The sequence below is a fragment of the Ylistrum balloti genome, unplaced genomic scaffold (assembly GCF_031769215.1).
Source record: "Ylistrum balloti isolate Yb309-2 unplaced genomic scaffold, AGI_CSIRO_Ybal_v1 Utg371360, whole genome shotgun sequence".
NCBI lineage: Eukaryota > Metazoa > Mollusca > Bivalvia > Pectinida > Pectinidae > Ylistrum > Ylistrum balloti.
In genome coordinates, this window is record NW_026782721.1 from 457920 (window position 1) to 475890 (window position 17971).

General features: G+C 36.0%; 2 protein-coding genes across 2 annotated transcripts; one reads left to right on the plus strand and one right to left on the minus strand.

The window, feature by feature from the left end:
- Nucleotides 1–1769: 1769 nt before the first annotated feature.
- Nucleotides 1770–14089, minus strand: LOC132562171 (prostaglandin reductase 3-like). The gene is made up of 12 exons (XM_060226902.1): nucleotides 13956–14089; nucleotides 12538–12625; nucleotides 12181–12276; nucleotides 10682–10780; nucleotides 10355–10394; nucleotides 10065–10093; nucleotides 9692–9766; nucleotides 9239–9310; nucleotides 7292–7353; nucleotides 6309–6411; nucleotides 5397–5582; nucleotides 1770–3104 (listed from the first exon to the last, which is right to left on the minus strand). Exons 1-12 carry the CDS (start codon nucleotides 14087–14089, stop codon nucleotides 3030–3032), a joined length of 1059 nt encoding a protein of 352 aa, XP_060082885.1. The 3' UTR covers nucleotides 1770–3029.
- A 267-nt stretch (nucleotides 14090–14356) lies between these two features.
- LOC132562183 (nurim-like) lies at nucleotides 14357–17879 on the plus strand. The gene is made up of 4 exons (XM_060226914.1): nucleotides 14357–14495; nucleotides 15146–15312; nucleotides 15513–15683; nucleotides 16076–17879. Exons 1-4 carry the CDS (start codon nucleotides 14369–14371, stop codon nucleotides 16349–16351), a joined length of 741 nt encoding a protein of 246 aa, XP_060082897.1. The 5' UTR covers nucleotides 14357–14368; the 3' UTR covers nucleotides 16352–17879.
- Nucleotides 17880–17971: the final 92 nt, after the last annotated feature.

The following is a 17971-nucleotide window of genomic DNA, read 5'->3' on the forward strand; positions in this document are numbered from 1 at the left end:
TCACCCTCACAGACATGTCATACTCAGGTTCTATCTACCTATCAGTCAATCACCCTCACAGACATGTCCTACTCAGGTTCTATCTACATATCAGTCAATCACCCTCACAGACATGTCCTACACATGTTATATCGCCTATCAGTCAATCGCTCTCACAGACATGTCCTACTCAGGTTCTGTCTATCTTTCAGTCAATCACCCTCACAGACATGTCCTACTCAGATTCTTCTGTCTACCTATCAGTCATTCACCCTCATGGACATGTCCTACTCAGATTCTGTCTACCCATCAGTTAATCACCTTCACAGACATGTCCTACTCAGGTTCTGTCTACCTATCAGTCAATCACCCTCACATACATGTCCTACTCAGGTTCTGTCTACCTATCAGTCATTCACCCTCATAGACATGTCCTACTCAGATTCTGTCTACCTATCAGTCAATCATCCTTACAGACATGTCCTATTCAGATCCTATCTACCTATCAGTCAATTACCCTCACAGACATGTCCTACTCAGATTCTGTCTACCTATCAGTCAGTCATCCTTACAGACATGTCCTATTCAGATTCTATCTACCTATCAGTCAATCACCCTCACAGACATGTCATACTAAGATTCTATCTACCCATCAGTCAATCACCCTCACAGACATGTCCTACTGAGGTTCTATCTACCAATCAGTCAGTCATCCTTACAGACATGTCCTACTGAGGTTCTATCCACCTATTCAGTCAGTCATCCTTACAGATATGTCCTACTCAGATCCTATCTACCTATCAGTCATTCACCATCACAGACATGTCCTACTCAGATTCTGTCTACTTATCAGTCAGTCATCCTTACAGACATGTCCTATTCAGATCCTATCTACCTATCGGTCAATAGTCAATCACCCTCACTGACATGTCCTACTCAGGTTCTATCTACCTATCAGTCAATCACCCTCACAGACATGTCATACTAAGATTCTATCTACCTATCAGTCAATCACCCTCACAGACATGTCCTACTCAGGTTCTATCTACCTATCAGTCAATCACCCTCACATAGATGTCTTATATCATCTATTTTAAAAACTTTCACAGGGGAAAATATGAGAGCCTTGAGTAATAAAAATTACAATTTTGGTCAAACATCTTTAAGCCTTTTCATCCATGAAGCATTTGAATCTAACTTACTTGGTTTTTTAAAGTTTCAATCCATTTGACCCCTTTTGGTCATGGCTTATAGGCATCTTGTGGATGGGAACCATATAATTTATCATTTTGGTACAACTCTGGCCATCACAGGTTTCTGCAAAATTTCATTAAAATCGGTTCTAAGGTTTTCCAGAATTCAAAAATGTTGAAAGTTTACAACACATGACACCAGACAAAAGATAATCGCAAGGGGTCTCCATGGGATTTTGTCTGACAATGATCACAGGAAAACCAGGATGTGACAGACACCTCCATTGTTCCTACTACATAGGTATCATCATACCATTGACATCATTCATTCAAGCATGAAAAGATAAATAAATGGCCGAAGCAGCTGCTCTATACCAAGCTTTAAAATCACCAGGAAAACCAGGTGCATCCCTACTGAGGGACTCGTCAGGGATTGAACCCAGATCGCAGCACAATAATCCAAGGACCAACAAAAGCACAGAAGCACCCTGCTTCAGTGACAAAGACCTTATTTAACATTTAACTGAGTTTACATCACTATTGCCATATGTATATTGACATGAAAAAAATCACAACTGAAAAAAAAATCAAAACAGGTGAAAATTAAGCATTTTATTAAAAATCATAAAAAAAATATCAATGATTTGTTTGATCTGAGTACATTACATACATTATACTTCAATAACAAACTTAATCTACTTTGACAAACAAACAAGGAATTTCAACAAGGTGTCTCTCAATAAATATTATATTTATCTCCCAACAGTCATATTATCTAAACCTCAATATGATCAGACCTCTCAGTAACTATAAATGTTATCCTCTTACCGTGATCAATACTTTATCTCTCTGTGATCATAGACACATCATCTCTCTGTGATCATAGACACATCATTTCTCTGTGATCATAGACACATCATCTCTCTGTGATCATAGACACATCATCTCTCTGTGATCATAGACACATCATCTCTTTGTGATCATAGACTCATCATCTCTCTGTGATCATAGACACATTATCTCTCTGTGATCAAATCTCTATCTCTCTGTGATCATAGACATTATCTCTCTACGCTCAACACACTATCTATTTGTGATCATAGACACATCATCTCTCTGTGATCATAGACACATTATCTCTCTGTATCATAGACACATTATCTCTCTGTGATCATAGACACATTATCTCTCTGTGATCATAGACACATAATCTCTCCACAATCCACACATTATCTATTTGTGATCATAGACACATTATCTCTCTGTGATCATAGACACATAATCTCTCCACAATCCACACATTATCTCTCTGTGATCAAATCTCTATCTCGCTTTGATCATAAACACATTATCTCTCTGTGATCATAGACACATTATCTCTCTGTATCATAGACACATTATCTCTCTGTGATCATAGACACATTATCTCTCTGTGATCATAGACACATAATCTCTCCACAATCCACACATTATCTATTTGTGATCATAGACACATTATCTCTCTGTGATCATAGACACATAATCTCTCCACAATCCACACATTATCTCTCTGTGATCAAATCTCTATCTCGCTTTGATCATAGACACATTATCTCTCTGTGATCATAGACACATTATCTCTATGTGATCAAATCTCTATCTCGCTTTGATCATAGACATACTATCTCTTGATGACCACAAATGAAATCACACAATGTTACCAGTATCTATCAATAGTTGTTATTATTGAAATATCTTGAAGTATCTGTGGCTATATGAGAATCACAATACCATCAATGAATTTGTAATGAATTCTGGTTTCTGATTGGTTGTAATTATCCTTAAAATCACTTGTTAGTTTCCTGCTTAAACAACTGCTCAGAGCTTGCTGTTGGTTCCTGGTTTGTTCAATTCCACCACAATCTTCCCCAAATTTTTCTTTGTGTACATATACTGAAAAACAATAAATGTAAACTTGATTAAAACAAGAGTATCAGTGAAACTGATGAATGCTCCACAAAAACAACTTTGTTTGACACAGAATTTTAACAAAGGGCAATAATTAAGTACTTAATGGCTTTCAGGCTCTGAATTTGGAACACTCATTGTATTCACCAAATTTCATTATGCTAGTTTGAATAAAAACATATGCTCTGATGTGAAATTTTATCAAAGGGCAATAATTCTGTAATTAAGTGATTGTTGGCCCTGAATTTTATACACTGCACATAGTCTTAGTGTGACAAATCATACATGATCACGAGATTTAGGATCCTTACTTAACTATGAGCAAAGTTATGCGCCAGACATGAAATGATCGATGAAAAGACGGATGGACGGACAAAGCAGCAACTGTGTATGCTCCCCAGAAAATTTTCGGAGTTCACGGGAGTTTAAAAATTTTTGTCACACATGATGGACAATATTTAAGACAAATCAGGGCCAAACACACCACATTTAATTTCATTATTTGTTTTGATAGGAATATTAGTATATGACTTCGATGAATGCATGTACACACATACAATAGTATTGTTACTAGTATTGCATATCACAATAAACAACAACTAAATGTTTTCATTGTAAGAGACGAGGAAAGTCCAGCTGAATATTTCTTTCTTTTAAATCGTGTACATTTTGTGAGTTAATCTTTGAAAAGCTGCAAATTATAGGGCTAGTCGTAAACTGATCTCCTTTCAAATATATATCAGAACTGAAATAAGAAATTCTAAAATAAGTTAAAAGTAACAATTGTTTAGACACATATACGCAAACAACTATGTTAATTTTATCTTTTTAATTATATATATATGTATATATATAAACTAGCGGGAAAAAAAAGCAAGTTTGGTTTTCTTAATGCAATTTTTAGACATGTGCATAAGATTTAGTAAAATTTGACACTGAGCTACCTCTGTGCACTATGAAAATGTTCTTCAGTTAGAATTCAGCCGACGCTACATGCTTTTACCTGATTTTTTTTTTAAAAGGTGTATCTAGGGTACTCCTGCACTATATGTGCTGGTAAAATTACAAATCAAACATTAGAACAGTACCGATCAGCAACACAACATTTCTTTTTGAAGTGATTATAGAGCGAAATGCCGAAATTGAGTGAAGTTGAGAGGGGTAGTTGCTGTAATAATGCAGGGGCATTCGCAGCGTCATGTAGCCCAGCAATATAGCATACACGAGACAACATTATCCCATTTAGTTTGTTGTCTCAAAGCCACAGTGAGATTGGGTGAACGTCCCAGGAGTGGATGCTCACACGTTACATGGTGACATCAAGATAGAGGCATCTCTCACCTCCACAACCAGACGACCACAGAGATGGCACACCAAGTTGTCGGCACTCATGGTCAGCCTGTGTGTCTAAGAATGGTTAGGATTCTGTTATGGGAGTTTTATTTAAGGCCACAATGACCCTATGTTGGTCCGTCACTTATGCAGAGACAATGCCAACCTCAAATGCAGTGGCTGCTTGCACAAGCATCTAATCAATTTTGTTTGGCTCATTGGAGACACGTGTTGTTCACTGACAAATCTCACTTTACACTTTAAAGATCAGATAGCTGACGTGTCTATTGGCAACCTGATAAACGGTATTCTGATGATTGCGTATCTGAAAGCCACAGAGTAAATAAATCACACAGGCCCTTAGGAATAATATCACCAAAGGACAATAAACACCTTGATGGGGTCAATGTTAAGGAAAGTAAGAGCAGCGATTGAAGCCAAGAAATGGTACACATGCTACTCATTTAGATCAGAAAACGGCGTAGGGTACGCTAATCACACAAATGCCGTCTGTGATTGGACAACAAAAATCATCAAAATGTATTCAGTAATAAAGAAAAATAATCGAGAAACCCAAACAATGAACTAATCATCAACGACTCATGTATGATAATAATTATCGAAAATAAACTTTCAATTTTTTCTCTGTAATGTATACATATATATGAAACGCGGGTAAAATTACGACAAGTAATTCAAATGTTGCTGATCCAACATTGAATCTACAATTTGTATCCATGTATGTATTTCCATTGCGATCCAGGTGTTTATATCATGTAATTAGACAATTTGCTACTGTGATCATATTGAGAAATATCTTGGTGTATATTGATACAGTTTCCAAACATTTTTTGGGGATGTCATGGTTGTGTGATGGTTAGGCAATTTGGAATTTTCTCCAGATCAATGAATCGTAAAAACACTAAACAGATTATATTTAATTACCTCTACAGCATCTGCAATTTTCTCCAGACCAATAAAAGGACCAGAGACAGTGGAGTCACCTTTGTCTATAAAACTTTTCAAGGCTCCCTCGCTGTACATGCTCGACAGTTTGGAGGCAGATTTCATCCAATCTTGTTCAAAATGTGGTATAAAGAATCCTTGAACACATGCCGATTTCTGTAATAACTAAAAATAAATAAGATTTTTATATTATATTTTACTGTTGAGTACATAGTAGGGTTTGAAAGCATGATCACTGTAGCATTATACATAGTAACTGTGTATCTGTAATTATACAGGACCAGTAACACAGTAAAAGACATTATCATCATTCAAACATCGAATTTATTACAGAAGTTCAATAATGTTACAAATCTTTATGAGATCAGATTCTACTGATAACCTGTCAGACCATATGGGATTTCCCGATGTACTCTGCCCTCCTTCCACAGTAAGACCCCATGAGCACTTCCATCCAGGCCAAGAAAAGTAATTAATAGAAAATGTTATATCCTGTTTTGCAATTTTGTAAAATAAATAAAGTTTATATATACTGGTATGCTTACTAAAACTTCTGAAGTGTAAAATACTGAAAAAATCAAAGTTTGGAAAAACAGAGAAATCAAATTAATGACATCAGTGCATTCTATAAATATCATATATGAACTCTGGATGAAAAAATGTTTATTGCAGACACCATTCAATTTTCTTTTGATGTAACCTAAAATGTTTCTCATTCATCCTCAAAATTTTCAGTAAATGAACAACATAATGTGTTGAAAGTAAAACAATACAGAAGGGTCATGACATTTGACCTTGAACTTTGACCCAGCCAAGGATCTGGAAATACAATCTTATGTTAGCAGAAAGCTGTGAATGCACAGATGTTGATTTCTCCTCAGCATGACTTACCCTGACAGGAAGAGATGCCATAGTCCTGGAGGGAGTGAAGCCCAAGTCAGACTCATATCCAGATATAAACCCAATAACGATGAGGCGGCCTCCAGTGGTCAGACTGTCCAAACAAAATCAAACACAATCAGAGGCATGACCCTTACTGGTCAGATTGTCAAAACAAAATCAAACACAATCAATGACATGGCCTTCAGTGGTCTGACTGTCCTAGCAACATTAAACACAATCAAAGACATGGTCTTCAGTGGTCAGACTGTCCAAACAACATTAAACACAATCAATGACATGGCCTTCAGTGGTCAGACTGTCCAAACAACATTAAACACAATCAAAGACATGGCCTTCAGTGGTCAGACTGTCCAAACAAAATCAAACACAATCAAAGACATCGCAGTCAATGGTCAGACTGTCCAAACAACATTAAACACAATCAAAGACATGGCCTTCAGTGGTCAGACTGTCCAAACAACATTAAACACGATCAAAGACATGGCCTTCAGTGGTCAGACTGTCAAAACAAAATCGAACACGATCAAAGACATTGCAGTCAATGGTCAGACTGTCCAAACAACATTAACCACAATCAAAAACTTGGCCTTCAGTGGTCAGACTGTCCAAACAACATTAAACACAATCAAAGACATGGCCTGCAGTGGTCAGACTGTCTAAACACAATCAAACACAATCAATGACATGGCCTTCAGTGGTTGGACTGTCCAAACAACGTTAAACATAATCAAAGACATGGCCTTCAGTGGTCTGACTGTCCAAACAATGTTAAACACAATCAAAGACAGGGCCTTCAGTAGTCGGACTATTCAAACAACATTAAACACAATCAAAGACTTGGCCTTCAGTGGTCGGACTGTCTAAACAAAATCAAACACTATCAATGACATGTGTCCAAGATAGTAATGTTAAGACACCAGAAATAAATTCTAAAAATGTTACCTCAGAAGACTTAAGGATGTTGTACTTACCTGTTCAAACAAGTGTCGAATGTTTCTCCTCCGACTGACTCGTAAACAACATCAACACCTTTCTGTGGATTAACCCAAAGGATTCTTACTCAAATGTAATGTAAATCTAATGTAAATCAAATAACAAATTTTTCCTCACATTATATCAATCTGATTTAAATAATTGTGATTTTAAATAAAATTCAAAAGACTTAGAAGAACTTTTAATGTTCAAATCCTGTCCATCCTTTCTCATACTGAACATAACATTGGTGATTTTTTTTTCTCAGAAACAACATTTTATTATCAAGGATGAAAGGAAGATAAACAGTTGAAGGTCAAATAATTGACCCTGGGTCAAAGTTATTTCGATGGAAACTATGACTCACCATCATGCATTGTGTTTATTTGTTTTTGTTTGTTAATAGATTCTTTTGAGATTTTTATTTTAACACATTTGACTGCAGTAAATGTTTGGTCAAGGTCACTTCAGGTATCATAACCTTATGGGTCTCATTTAGAATCAATTTTTCAAAGACTTTAACACCTTTGATGTCTGTTACTTTGAAAGCTGGTCAAAATATCCGTCTGGCCATAAGTTAAGGACCATCAATTGCACTATGAAAATTTTAATCAAACTGATTTTTCCTTTGTTATACTCCTTTTGTGTTTGAAGCTGTATGCAGCCAAGCCATGGATCAAACTTAACAATAACATGGATTAAACAAGGGTACCCAATACTGTAGCAAAACACAAGATTGCTTTGGCACCTAAAACAGCATTTACATGTGTATTACTGGTAAATCATACACATGTTCATACTGCATGTTGAAGTTGACAAACGCTGAAAGATGACTAATCAAAACTGGGTATGTTGACAAGCAACCCAGGTCTAGCAGACCTTGGAAGACACAGATAGAGAAGTTAGACAGGCAAGGTAAGCTCCATTCACCACGGCCAATAGGCACAGAGGCTAAAGGAAGGTTCACATCAGCCAACGTACCATCAACTGATGTTTGAACAATTGGCGACCGCCCTCTTGACGACCAGCAAAACATGTTCTGTTGACTGGAAGGCATAAACATGCAAGACTGCAATGGGCACAGGACCATCAGGCATGGAATATCAGGCCTTGGCGAAGAGTTCACTAGTCTGATGCTGCTTAAGTCTGACAGACAGCAGGGCATGTTTGTAGACCAAGAAACACAGAACACCATCAGAATCACATTCAGAGCACAACAGCATTTGGTGTAAGCGGTGTTACTGTATAGTGATATTTTTCTCTAAACTTCAGGTTTGCTTGCATGTTCTTAATTGAATTTTAAATAGGCAGAAGTACCATGATCAGATCCATCCCTTAAGCCTATCTTAATGGATAACAATGCTAAACCACACAGAGCTAGTTGAGTACATGACTAACAGGAAGTGACAGAGACACTCCCACTGCCTGCAATACTATGAGATATGAACCCAACTGAGAATGTCTATCTAGGACAAAAAGTCAAAGCACCGGATCCCAAATGCCAAACAATTAGAGAATTTCTGGTTGCGTTGATTCAGGAATGGCAGAGGTTTACTCAGAACAAGCTTCAGCATCTGGTCAATGGTATGAGAAGATAGGCACAAGAATCCCTGAATGTATGGTACCTATACCCAATATTGACATTTTCATACCCAATAGAACTTGTTGATAAGTTCATTTTCTTGATCAAGAAAAATGTTCCTTTTAAATGATACAGCACCTCTGGTTCTGTATATTTCCCTTTCCAGTTGCCAGTGAATGTTTAAATACAGAGAACATAATTAAGCCCAATGTAAGATGTCGGTGGTGCTTTACTTACGGGCAAGTGTACATTTCTAACGAACAAATTTTTGACAGCCCTATCAGCAGGTGAGCTAAAAATGAAATACCTAGTCCAGGGATTCAAACATGTAGAAAAAGAATTGTTTGATATGAGAAAATATTACCTTATATTCTGTTTTCAAAACAGTTCGTAAATCTTCCTTTTTGTAATTTATGGGTCGGTCACATCCTAATTTCTAGAAAAAAAAATCATCAGGAATCAAATAATTTCAATAAGAATTATAATAAGAAACGCACAATAACAATATATCAGAAAATGAACTGATTTATCAAGCATATCAAATACGCACTGTTAACAGGAGAAATTATACTTTCCCCTTTAAAAAGTTCACAATGGTTATCTTTACTTTTACATATTTATCTAGCAGAGATTCCAACTTGCTCTCTATAGTGTTCAACTTTACTCGTATATTTACGTATATATAGGAGAGACTCCACCTTCCCCTCTTTAGTGTTCAACTTTACTCGTATATTTATGTATATATAGGAGAGACTCTAACTTCCCCCCTAAAATGTACATCTCTAGCCCTATATCTATTTTGCAAGTGTATTGTTACCTTGAGAAATTCCACCTTTTCCTCTGTAGAACATGTTCCAATAACATGACAGCCAGCTTTCTTTGCCCACTGTACCTATAAATCCAAATACGTTGTTTTATTAGAATTGAGAGCGTTGAATTCTATGGAGGGCAGATAGGTCCTTATTTGATAAAACATTGTGACCTTTAGTATCTTTTCCACTGTACTTTACTGATGTGATAGAACAGAATTGACTTATATAAACCTGAGGAAAATAACATTAAAGCTAAACAAGACGATTATCCAGAGACCAACATAACATGGATACAGACATACTTTTGAAGTAGTTTTCCTGGTAACTTTTTTGACAGACAAACATGGTATTTAACAAGATTGTGCACAAGATACTTACAGCAAACTGTCCTGTTCCACCTGCAGCAGCTTCAAACAAGAGAAAAAGCTACAATAAATCTTTCTATAACCTAGGACTGATAATAAACCTTCCCATACCTATAACAATAAACATCATCACCTACTCTATCATGTACATCATATATTGGCAGAATTAATATTTCAACACATGAATTTTTTAAACAGTAACTTCTTCAAATAATAAATACATTATTTAAACAGTATCTCTACATATTACAGTATTTAAATCTATAAGCATGAATATAATGCTGATCTAAATGTAATAATTACCAGTGACCAAGACAGTCTCTCCTTTCTTCAAATTTCCAAACTGAAAACAGCAGAGTGAAAATGTTTTATTGGATAAGACATCTATTGATATACCTTACATATTCATAATTTGTGGAAATGGACAGAACAAGAAAAACATCTTGCTGTTAATGTTCTTGACTGAAAGAACGCCTCTGTTCTCTTGTTATGGAACCATTCTCTTTCAAGAAAGGTGAACAGCCATACACTTACATGTAGCATATTTTATGAAAAATGTGTCAAAATCAAAGAAGAAATATATGGAGGAAGAAATGATAAAAGCAATTTTATTTGTTGTTATTGTCTCACCTTTTCTAAGGCAACAGTTGCTGTGGGTCCACTTAATTGGAATGGCAAGAACTCTGGGGAGGCCGTCGGAATCTTGGTCAGGAGTCTGGCTGGTACTTTCTGTAATTATGTAGTAGACCTTATTTACACAACAGTATTTCCAAGATCTGGCCTTAATCTCTGCCACATATTTTTCAAGGGATACTGCAAAACACCCTTTATTCATTCTGCTCATAAACATCCCTTTAGACTCTGCTTTCCCTGGGAGACTACAGTTTGGCAATCTACACTGAGAAAGGGTTATCCTCTAAGGCCCATCGCTTCTTAAAGATGTTGTTCCGTAAAGTCCAACTGTCATACATTTGCACCTGGCTGTTCTAGAGCAGTCATACTATTTAGTCATCGTCCCCAGCTAGGAAATTTAATTAGGTCTTACTTTCCCAAGATAGATCATACTCTTGAGTAACAGTTTCCTTGAAGAATCCAGCCCTTAAAATGTTTACAAGCCACCAGTATTGCCAATTCACATGATTTTGTCAGGTCGGTCTGATACTGGACTTGTTCAAATCGTGGAAAATTTAAGAATCACTCGATATTTCTTTGTTTTTGACCAGTTTTGAAAAATTTCAAAATCTATTTCTGAATCTAATATTAGTCAAAATAGTATTCAAACATGAAACATCATCTCATACACATATACTATTATACAATAGAGTTAACTATATTTTCCTTTACAGTTGCAAGGAGACACTGAACCCTGAACTATCAAAAGTTAATATATGAGTGAAGTAAATTATTCAAGATTGTATTCACTTAGACATATGTCAGATTTTTTAGTCTTAATTAATTTTTAATTTAAATGCCAGAATGAGACTAGCTAAATTTGTAACTGACATCTATCGACCAGTGGGAAAACTATGTATTGACCAGTGGCCAGAGGCATACTGTTGTTACTTAATATATACATGGTCAATGTTATAAATGTATTTCCTGATTACATAAGTTATTACCTAAGCTCATGTATTAATCTTTGTTAGTCTGTTTATCTATTGTGTAAAGTTACTTTACCAACAATTTTTTAACTTTTTGGTATAAATAGACTTCTCTTGGCTTACTAGAAGAGAAGAGCAAAGGCCAGACAGGAGAGAGGCTAGTTTCCACTGTCAGGACAGCTGTTCGCTCAGGCTTCTGCCTGAACAGTTTGGATGTAATTTGTAAATATATACACTTATATATATAGGATATATATAGGACAATCTACAATTAACATGAAGACCAGAAGTTTGACTTAATTGTCATCACTACACTATAAGTCAACAACATCAAAGCACATAATAGGAAAACATATATTTCATCATAACCCCTTAAATCAATCTAAATACATGTGTATTTCTATCCCATGTAATTTCATTACATAGCATATTTGAAATTCCATTAACCATATAGTTTTCAAGCAAACCTTGCATTTCTCTAGTATTAATTATCAGGTTCAACGTTCAAGAAGTGATTATAAAATGTACCACATAGTCTGCAAAACTGCCATTTCTACAGTACATGACAGCTTGACCTGGAGATATGTTGACCCCTGAGCCCACGCTGACAACCTCACCAAGGCCCTGTGTTAATGAAAAGCAGAAACTAATCATGGATATGAAACAGATTGAATTACTACTGTAGAAAATTGACGTATCAGTGGAACAGTTTCAAATACATCCGTTTCTTTCCTAAATCTCTGAATTTTATTTCAAATGTTTACAAACTGTTTTTAATTTGGAGGACAAGTTTAAGTATTTTCACAATCCAAATGCAACCTTTACATGAAACTTGAATTGTCAATGGTATGATGTTGAGGAAGCTTGAGCAATTGAAGTTCTCACCTCCATTCCACAGACAAACGGTGGTTTGATAGACGGATCATATCTCCCTGCTGTGTAATTTATATCAGAAGCATTGATACCAACATATCTGCAATAAAAGATGCCATATTTGTCACATGTTTAAACTTATAATTTAGCAACACCATTTCTCTTATACATACAAAGTGTCAAAGTATTCATTTTGGTTTGTTTAGGTTTTTTGTTTATGTATGTGGTAAATATTCTGTCTATCTGAATGTCTTACGCTGGTAAAACCACAGGGGCCTGTAACAATGTTTTTTTGGAAACATTAAATAAAGCTTTTAGACTCTCGACTGGAATGAGAGTTTGTGTGGAATAATATACCTCGTACTGTGTGTACCCTGGATGTTTAAACCCATACTACAATGCGGACTGATTAACGAACAGTACTCATATATGTAAAAGAGATCTAGCCCGCCTTGATGCATTAGCAGATATCACGACAAAAGTTTCTAACCATGTAAAAAAAATGTAAATACATGCATGTTGGTAAGCCTAATCTGAGTGAAACCATATATACATTGAACAATACTGTGCTGGAGAATTCTGAATGTGAAAAAGACATTGGTATCAAAGTAGACTCAAACCTATCGTTTGAAGATCATATAAGTGAGAAAGTCAATAAAGCCAATTCCATGTTTGCCATGCTTCGGAGAACTTTTAACTTTATGGACAAAAAATCATTCCTACCACTTTATAAAACCCTAGTGAGAACGCATCTAGACTTCGCTAGCTCAGTATGGTTACCTTATAAAATAAAAGATATTGAGAGAATTGAAGGAGTGCAGAGAAGGGCAACAAAACAACTTCCAGGCCTTAAAAACTTATCTTACGAGGACAGACTAAAAGAATTAGGATTACCAACCCTCGCTTACCGCAGGACAAGAGGAGACATGATCGAGACATACAAGCTAATGAGTGGAATATATGATAAAAATACAAACAACATACTTATAAGCTGGAGCAGCGCTGCAAGCAGGAGTAGCAACAGGACAAACTCAAACAAGATCTACCCCCAGAGAGCTAGAACAAAACTTAGGCAACATTACTTCTCTCACAGAGTATGGAAAGTATGGAACAACCTACCAGAATATGTAGTCAACGCACCCAACACTAACACATTCAAAAATCGCCTGGATAAACAATGGAAACACCAGGAGCTGTATTACAGCTACAGAGCAGATATAAAAAAGAATGGAAGTGACAGAACTACATTGATTAACAACAACGAGTCCGGTGAAGAGGAATTTTAATTCCTGTACTGGAAATCAACTATAAGTAACTATAAGTATGACAAAATCTTAACCTTGTTGAGTAAATGAATAGATAAGACTGCACACGTGACATTGAATGCTAAACTTTTCGCATTTCCCTCAATGTCAGTTATTTGTTCTAACCTGTTCTTCACTAAAACCTCCCCTGGTTGCAATTCCTTCAGGGGAGCTTCAACGATTTTAGTTATATCTCTGAACTTTGGACTAATTTGTGTAGCTATTAGTCTTCTGACAGTTCTTGGGACGTGCCCGGCCATTTTCACTTCCACGGTTATCTGCCCTTATTTCCGGTATATCGCTTAAAACTAAATAAAGATATCAATTTATGTAAAAAGATAACATGACACATTATTCTCAAAAACATGGTTTATTACCGTCATACAATCGTTGATTGCAAAACACAGCGACTATATTTGAATCTATAGCAAAATTACCTAAAATGTAAGATATATTTTAGCGTTGTAAGCGGCAACTATTCGGCTGATCAGCCAGTTAGCAGACGATTGTTTTTAAAGTGACGAGATCAGAGCAAATTCATGATGTTAAAAGCGCTGTTTTCGTTACCTCTAAGCATAGTAGCATGCTATGCGATATTTGTACTTTCCTATAAAGCTGTGGTGTTCTTTTCAGTCCAGAAGACACAAGCGTTTAACGTTATACAAGGTGATATTTGCATGTCGACAACGGTATTAATGTTACCTGGTTACATACACGTAGTGATCATGCATGTAGATTTTCAGGATTTGATTTCTGTTGATAGCAAATCTTTCAGGAGTAACAACAGTGTTATTCCAAATGTACATGTGCTGCAAATTCATGAAACTTGTACAACGGAGTGATCAGCTGTCAAAGTGCCGAGCACGCTCGACGTTGCTAGTTAAGTTATGATCACCATTCACAAATGAGCTACATCACAAAGCTCTTGTGGGTTTTACCTGGCATCTCTGTGCTCTTCTTTTCTGTTGGTCTGTCCAAGACTTACAAAATTTTGGGAGAGTGGTTGAACCTGAACACAGTGGCTAACATAACATGGATACGTGTATCTAAATGCTAAGTAGAGATAATGTGACAAATTAATTAGTTTCCGATGCCTTCACTGGCACTTGAGATTAGCGGTCGATAGGGGCTTATTTTGAACTTTTCAGCAGATTTCTGAATAATAAATACAGAGGAGGATAAAAAAAACTGCTGGTAATTTTATTAATTTGCTTCGTAAAATGAATTTAGTTAGATTTACAATTAATACAAATTTTGAAATCTGCAATATTTTTTTCATTCAATTAATTTAAAGAAATTTTGTTTTGTTTTTTTAGATTCAAAAGAAGTCTTCAAGATTTTGCTGTTTGATCTGCTTTTAGTTGGAGTGTTTGTATTACAACACAGCTTGATGGCAAGTCGTTTGTACAAAGAAATGATTGGGAGTAGGTTAGGATTCCTGCAGAGATCAGTATACACAATACTTACCTGCATTATTCTTCAGGTAACATTGAAATTTTCACACATATGGTAACCGTGTATAACTATCAATTTTAGAATATGAACAAATTTAAATACAAATCTTTATCACTTGAGACAGACTTTTCATTCTGTAGAGCATCCTCAGAAATAACGAAGCATTGTTCCTTCAGATTGTGTGCAGGCATGGTGCTAATATGTCTTTGTTTTTAATCTCACTTGCAGTTTTTGTTTGAAAATTGGAAGACAGTCAGTGGATGGGACATATGGTTTTGGGACCTTCATGATTCTCCTGTTACTTCCCTTTTCTTTTCTTTGGTTCATACTGTTGCTTGGTGTTTCCTTGCCCTAGAACATGCACTGATAGACCCCTTCTACCTCATAGGGGTGAAGCAGGTCAGTAGAATTTCAGAAAGTTTTGTTACAATCACTAATTAGGGTGAGGACAATAGTTTTTTGTGTTGTCAATTATATATAATTATCAAATTTCATTATAACCAGCTAACCAAGAAAGTAAGGTCACGACAATAACATTGACCTCAATGTGATGTTACCTTTTATCTTTACTGAAATTATAGTTGACACAAGCATCTTATACTGAAATCTGGATGGAGAGAGCTGCATGACTAAATGCTCCATCAATTTTTTGTAAAATTGAAGTTGAGGTATACCCAGAACAGATTTGTTAATAAACATAGTTTGTTGATATAATATTTATATTTTAATACCGGTATGCCTAAAATACACAATCAATATTTTTGCTTTGCATTATACAATTACTGTTACAGGTATACTATCGACTGTGGGGTGACATGTCACCCTGGCAGTACATGTCTCGGAGATTACAGAGTTTCATCACTCACATGCCACACCCTGGTGTTCTGTGCTTTCTCATCCTTTTGTGGGTGTATCCACACATGTCCCTGGACCGCTGGCTAGTGTCTACTCTCCTTACCTGGTACACCTGTCTAGGACTTGGACAGGTCACAAACAAGGACTTTGTCTACATAGAGGAACAGACCAAAGTCAGAATGACCACTACTGCAAGACATATGGCTGCTTGAAGGCTGTGTAATGATGTGATGTAAACTGCCTATAGGAGACTGAAGCTGCTATCACTGCTTGAAGGCTGTGTAATGATGTGCTGTAACCTGCCTTAAGGAGACTGAAGCTGCTATGACTGCTTGAAGGCTGTGAAATAATGTGCTGTAACCCGCCTAAAGGAGACTGAAGCTGCTATGACTGCTGGAAGGCTGTGTAATAATGTGCTGTAACCTGCCTAAAGGAGACTGAAGCTGCTATGTCTGCTTGAAGGCTGTGTAATAATGTGCTGTAACCTGCCTAAAGGAGACTGAAGCTATGACTGCTTGAAGACTGTGTAATAATGTGCTGTAACCTGCCTAAAGGAGACTGAAGCTGCTATGGCTGCTGGAAGGCTGTGTAATAATGTGCTGTAACCTGCCTAAAGGAGACTGAAGCTGCTATGACTGCTGGAAGGCTGTGTAATCATGTTCTGTAACCTGCCTAAAGGATACTGACGCTGCTTCTGCATAGCCTGAACCATTTGAACCTTTCAGAATATGACACACACACAGATTAGAAATGAAATTATCCCATGAAATACTGGTCTAGCTGTAGGATTACTAGTTTTGAAAATATCTACAAAACATTGTTGCACATATTTCTATATTTCATGTAATGTTAAAGTCAGTAAAGCAAACAATGGAATGCATTGTGTAATTGAATGTTTTTAATATTTTGTTTTACACTGATAGAAAACTGTTCATTCTGACATTTTAATAGTGTAACTCCCCCACCTCCATGGCCAGTAGATTCTAACAAACATTTTGTGGAATAGTCTCTGTCATCTTTTACCTTTTTACCCAGGTTACAAAGAGGAAGCTACATGTACAGTTAGACACTTGAATAATTATAAAGTTTTTCTCATATGGTAACCAGCATATTTGATTGTTCTGCCTTAGGCATAGTGCAATTCTTATCTCATATAGACAAAACATTAGAGGTTTTGGCTATGTCTCAACCTCATTTTACAGTTCTACTCTAATAGTCACTTATGTTGGCAGGAGACATCATAGTAAAAGTTAGTTAAATAGCTCATTTTTTAATGATTGTGCATATTTTGACTTTCAGAGGGTTGAGGCGATACATTACAAATAGTTGTTTATCAATTTAATATCATTTTCTATAGCACGATATAGTCTTGTCATAAAAGTGTCTTATCAATATACATATATAATGTACATATATTTTTAATATATTAAAGTATTTTCATTACTTTTTTTGAACGGACACATTTAAATATGTGCATCAGTATTATGTATCAAAGTGTTATCTTGCTGAATACACTTACTTGTTGCTGGCCCTAATGACCTTTTGTGTTGACGGCCATTAAGAATGTCATAATTGTTGATAACAAAAGAAAGTCTTCATACTTAGTAAGTGTTGATTGTTGAATAAAAAGTTTTCTTATTAAATGTTAGATACTCTACAATGGAAATGATATATGTATTGTATTTTCTACATTAATGTAATATATGCCAAGACGCAATAAAAATACTATATTCTACTAAGTATACTACTACACACGTTTTTTCCTTTCCAGTAAATGCTTTATTCCATAAGAAATGGCCCCGATACTCTCCCTTGGGGTACCAAAATACCTG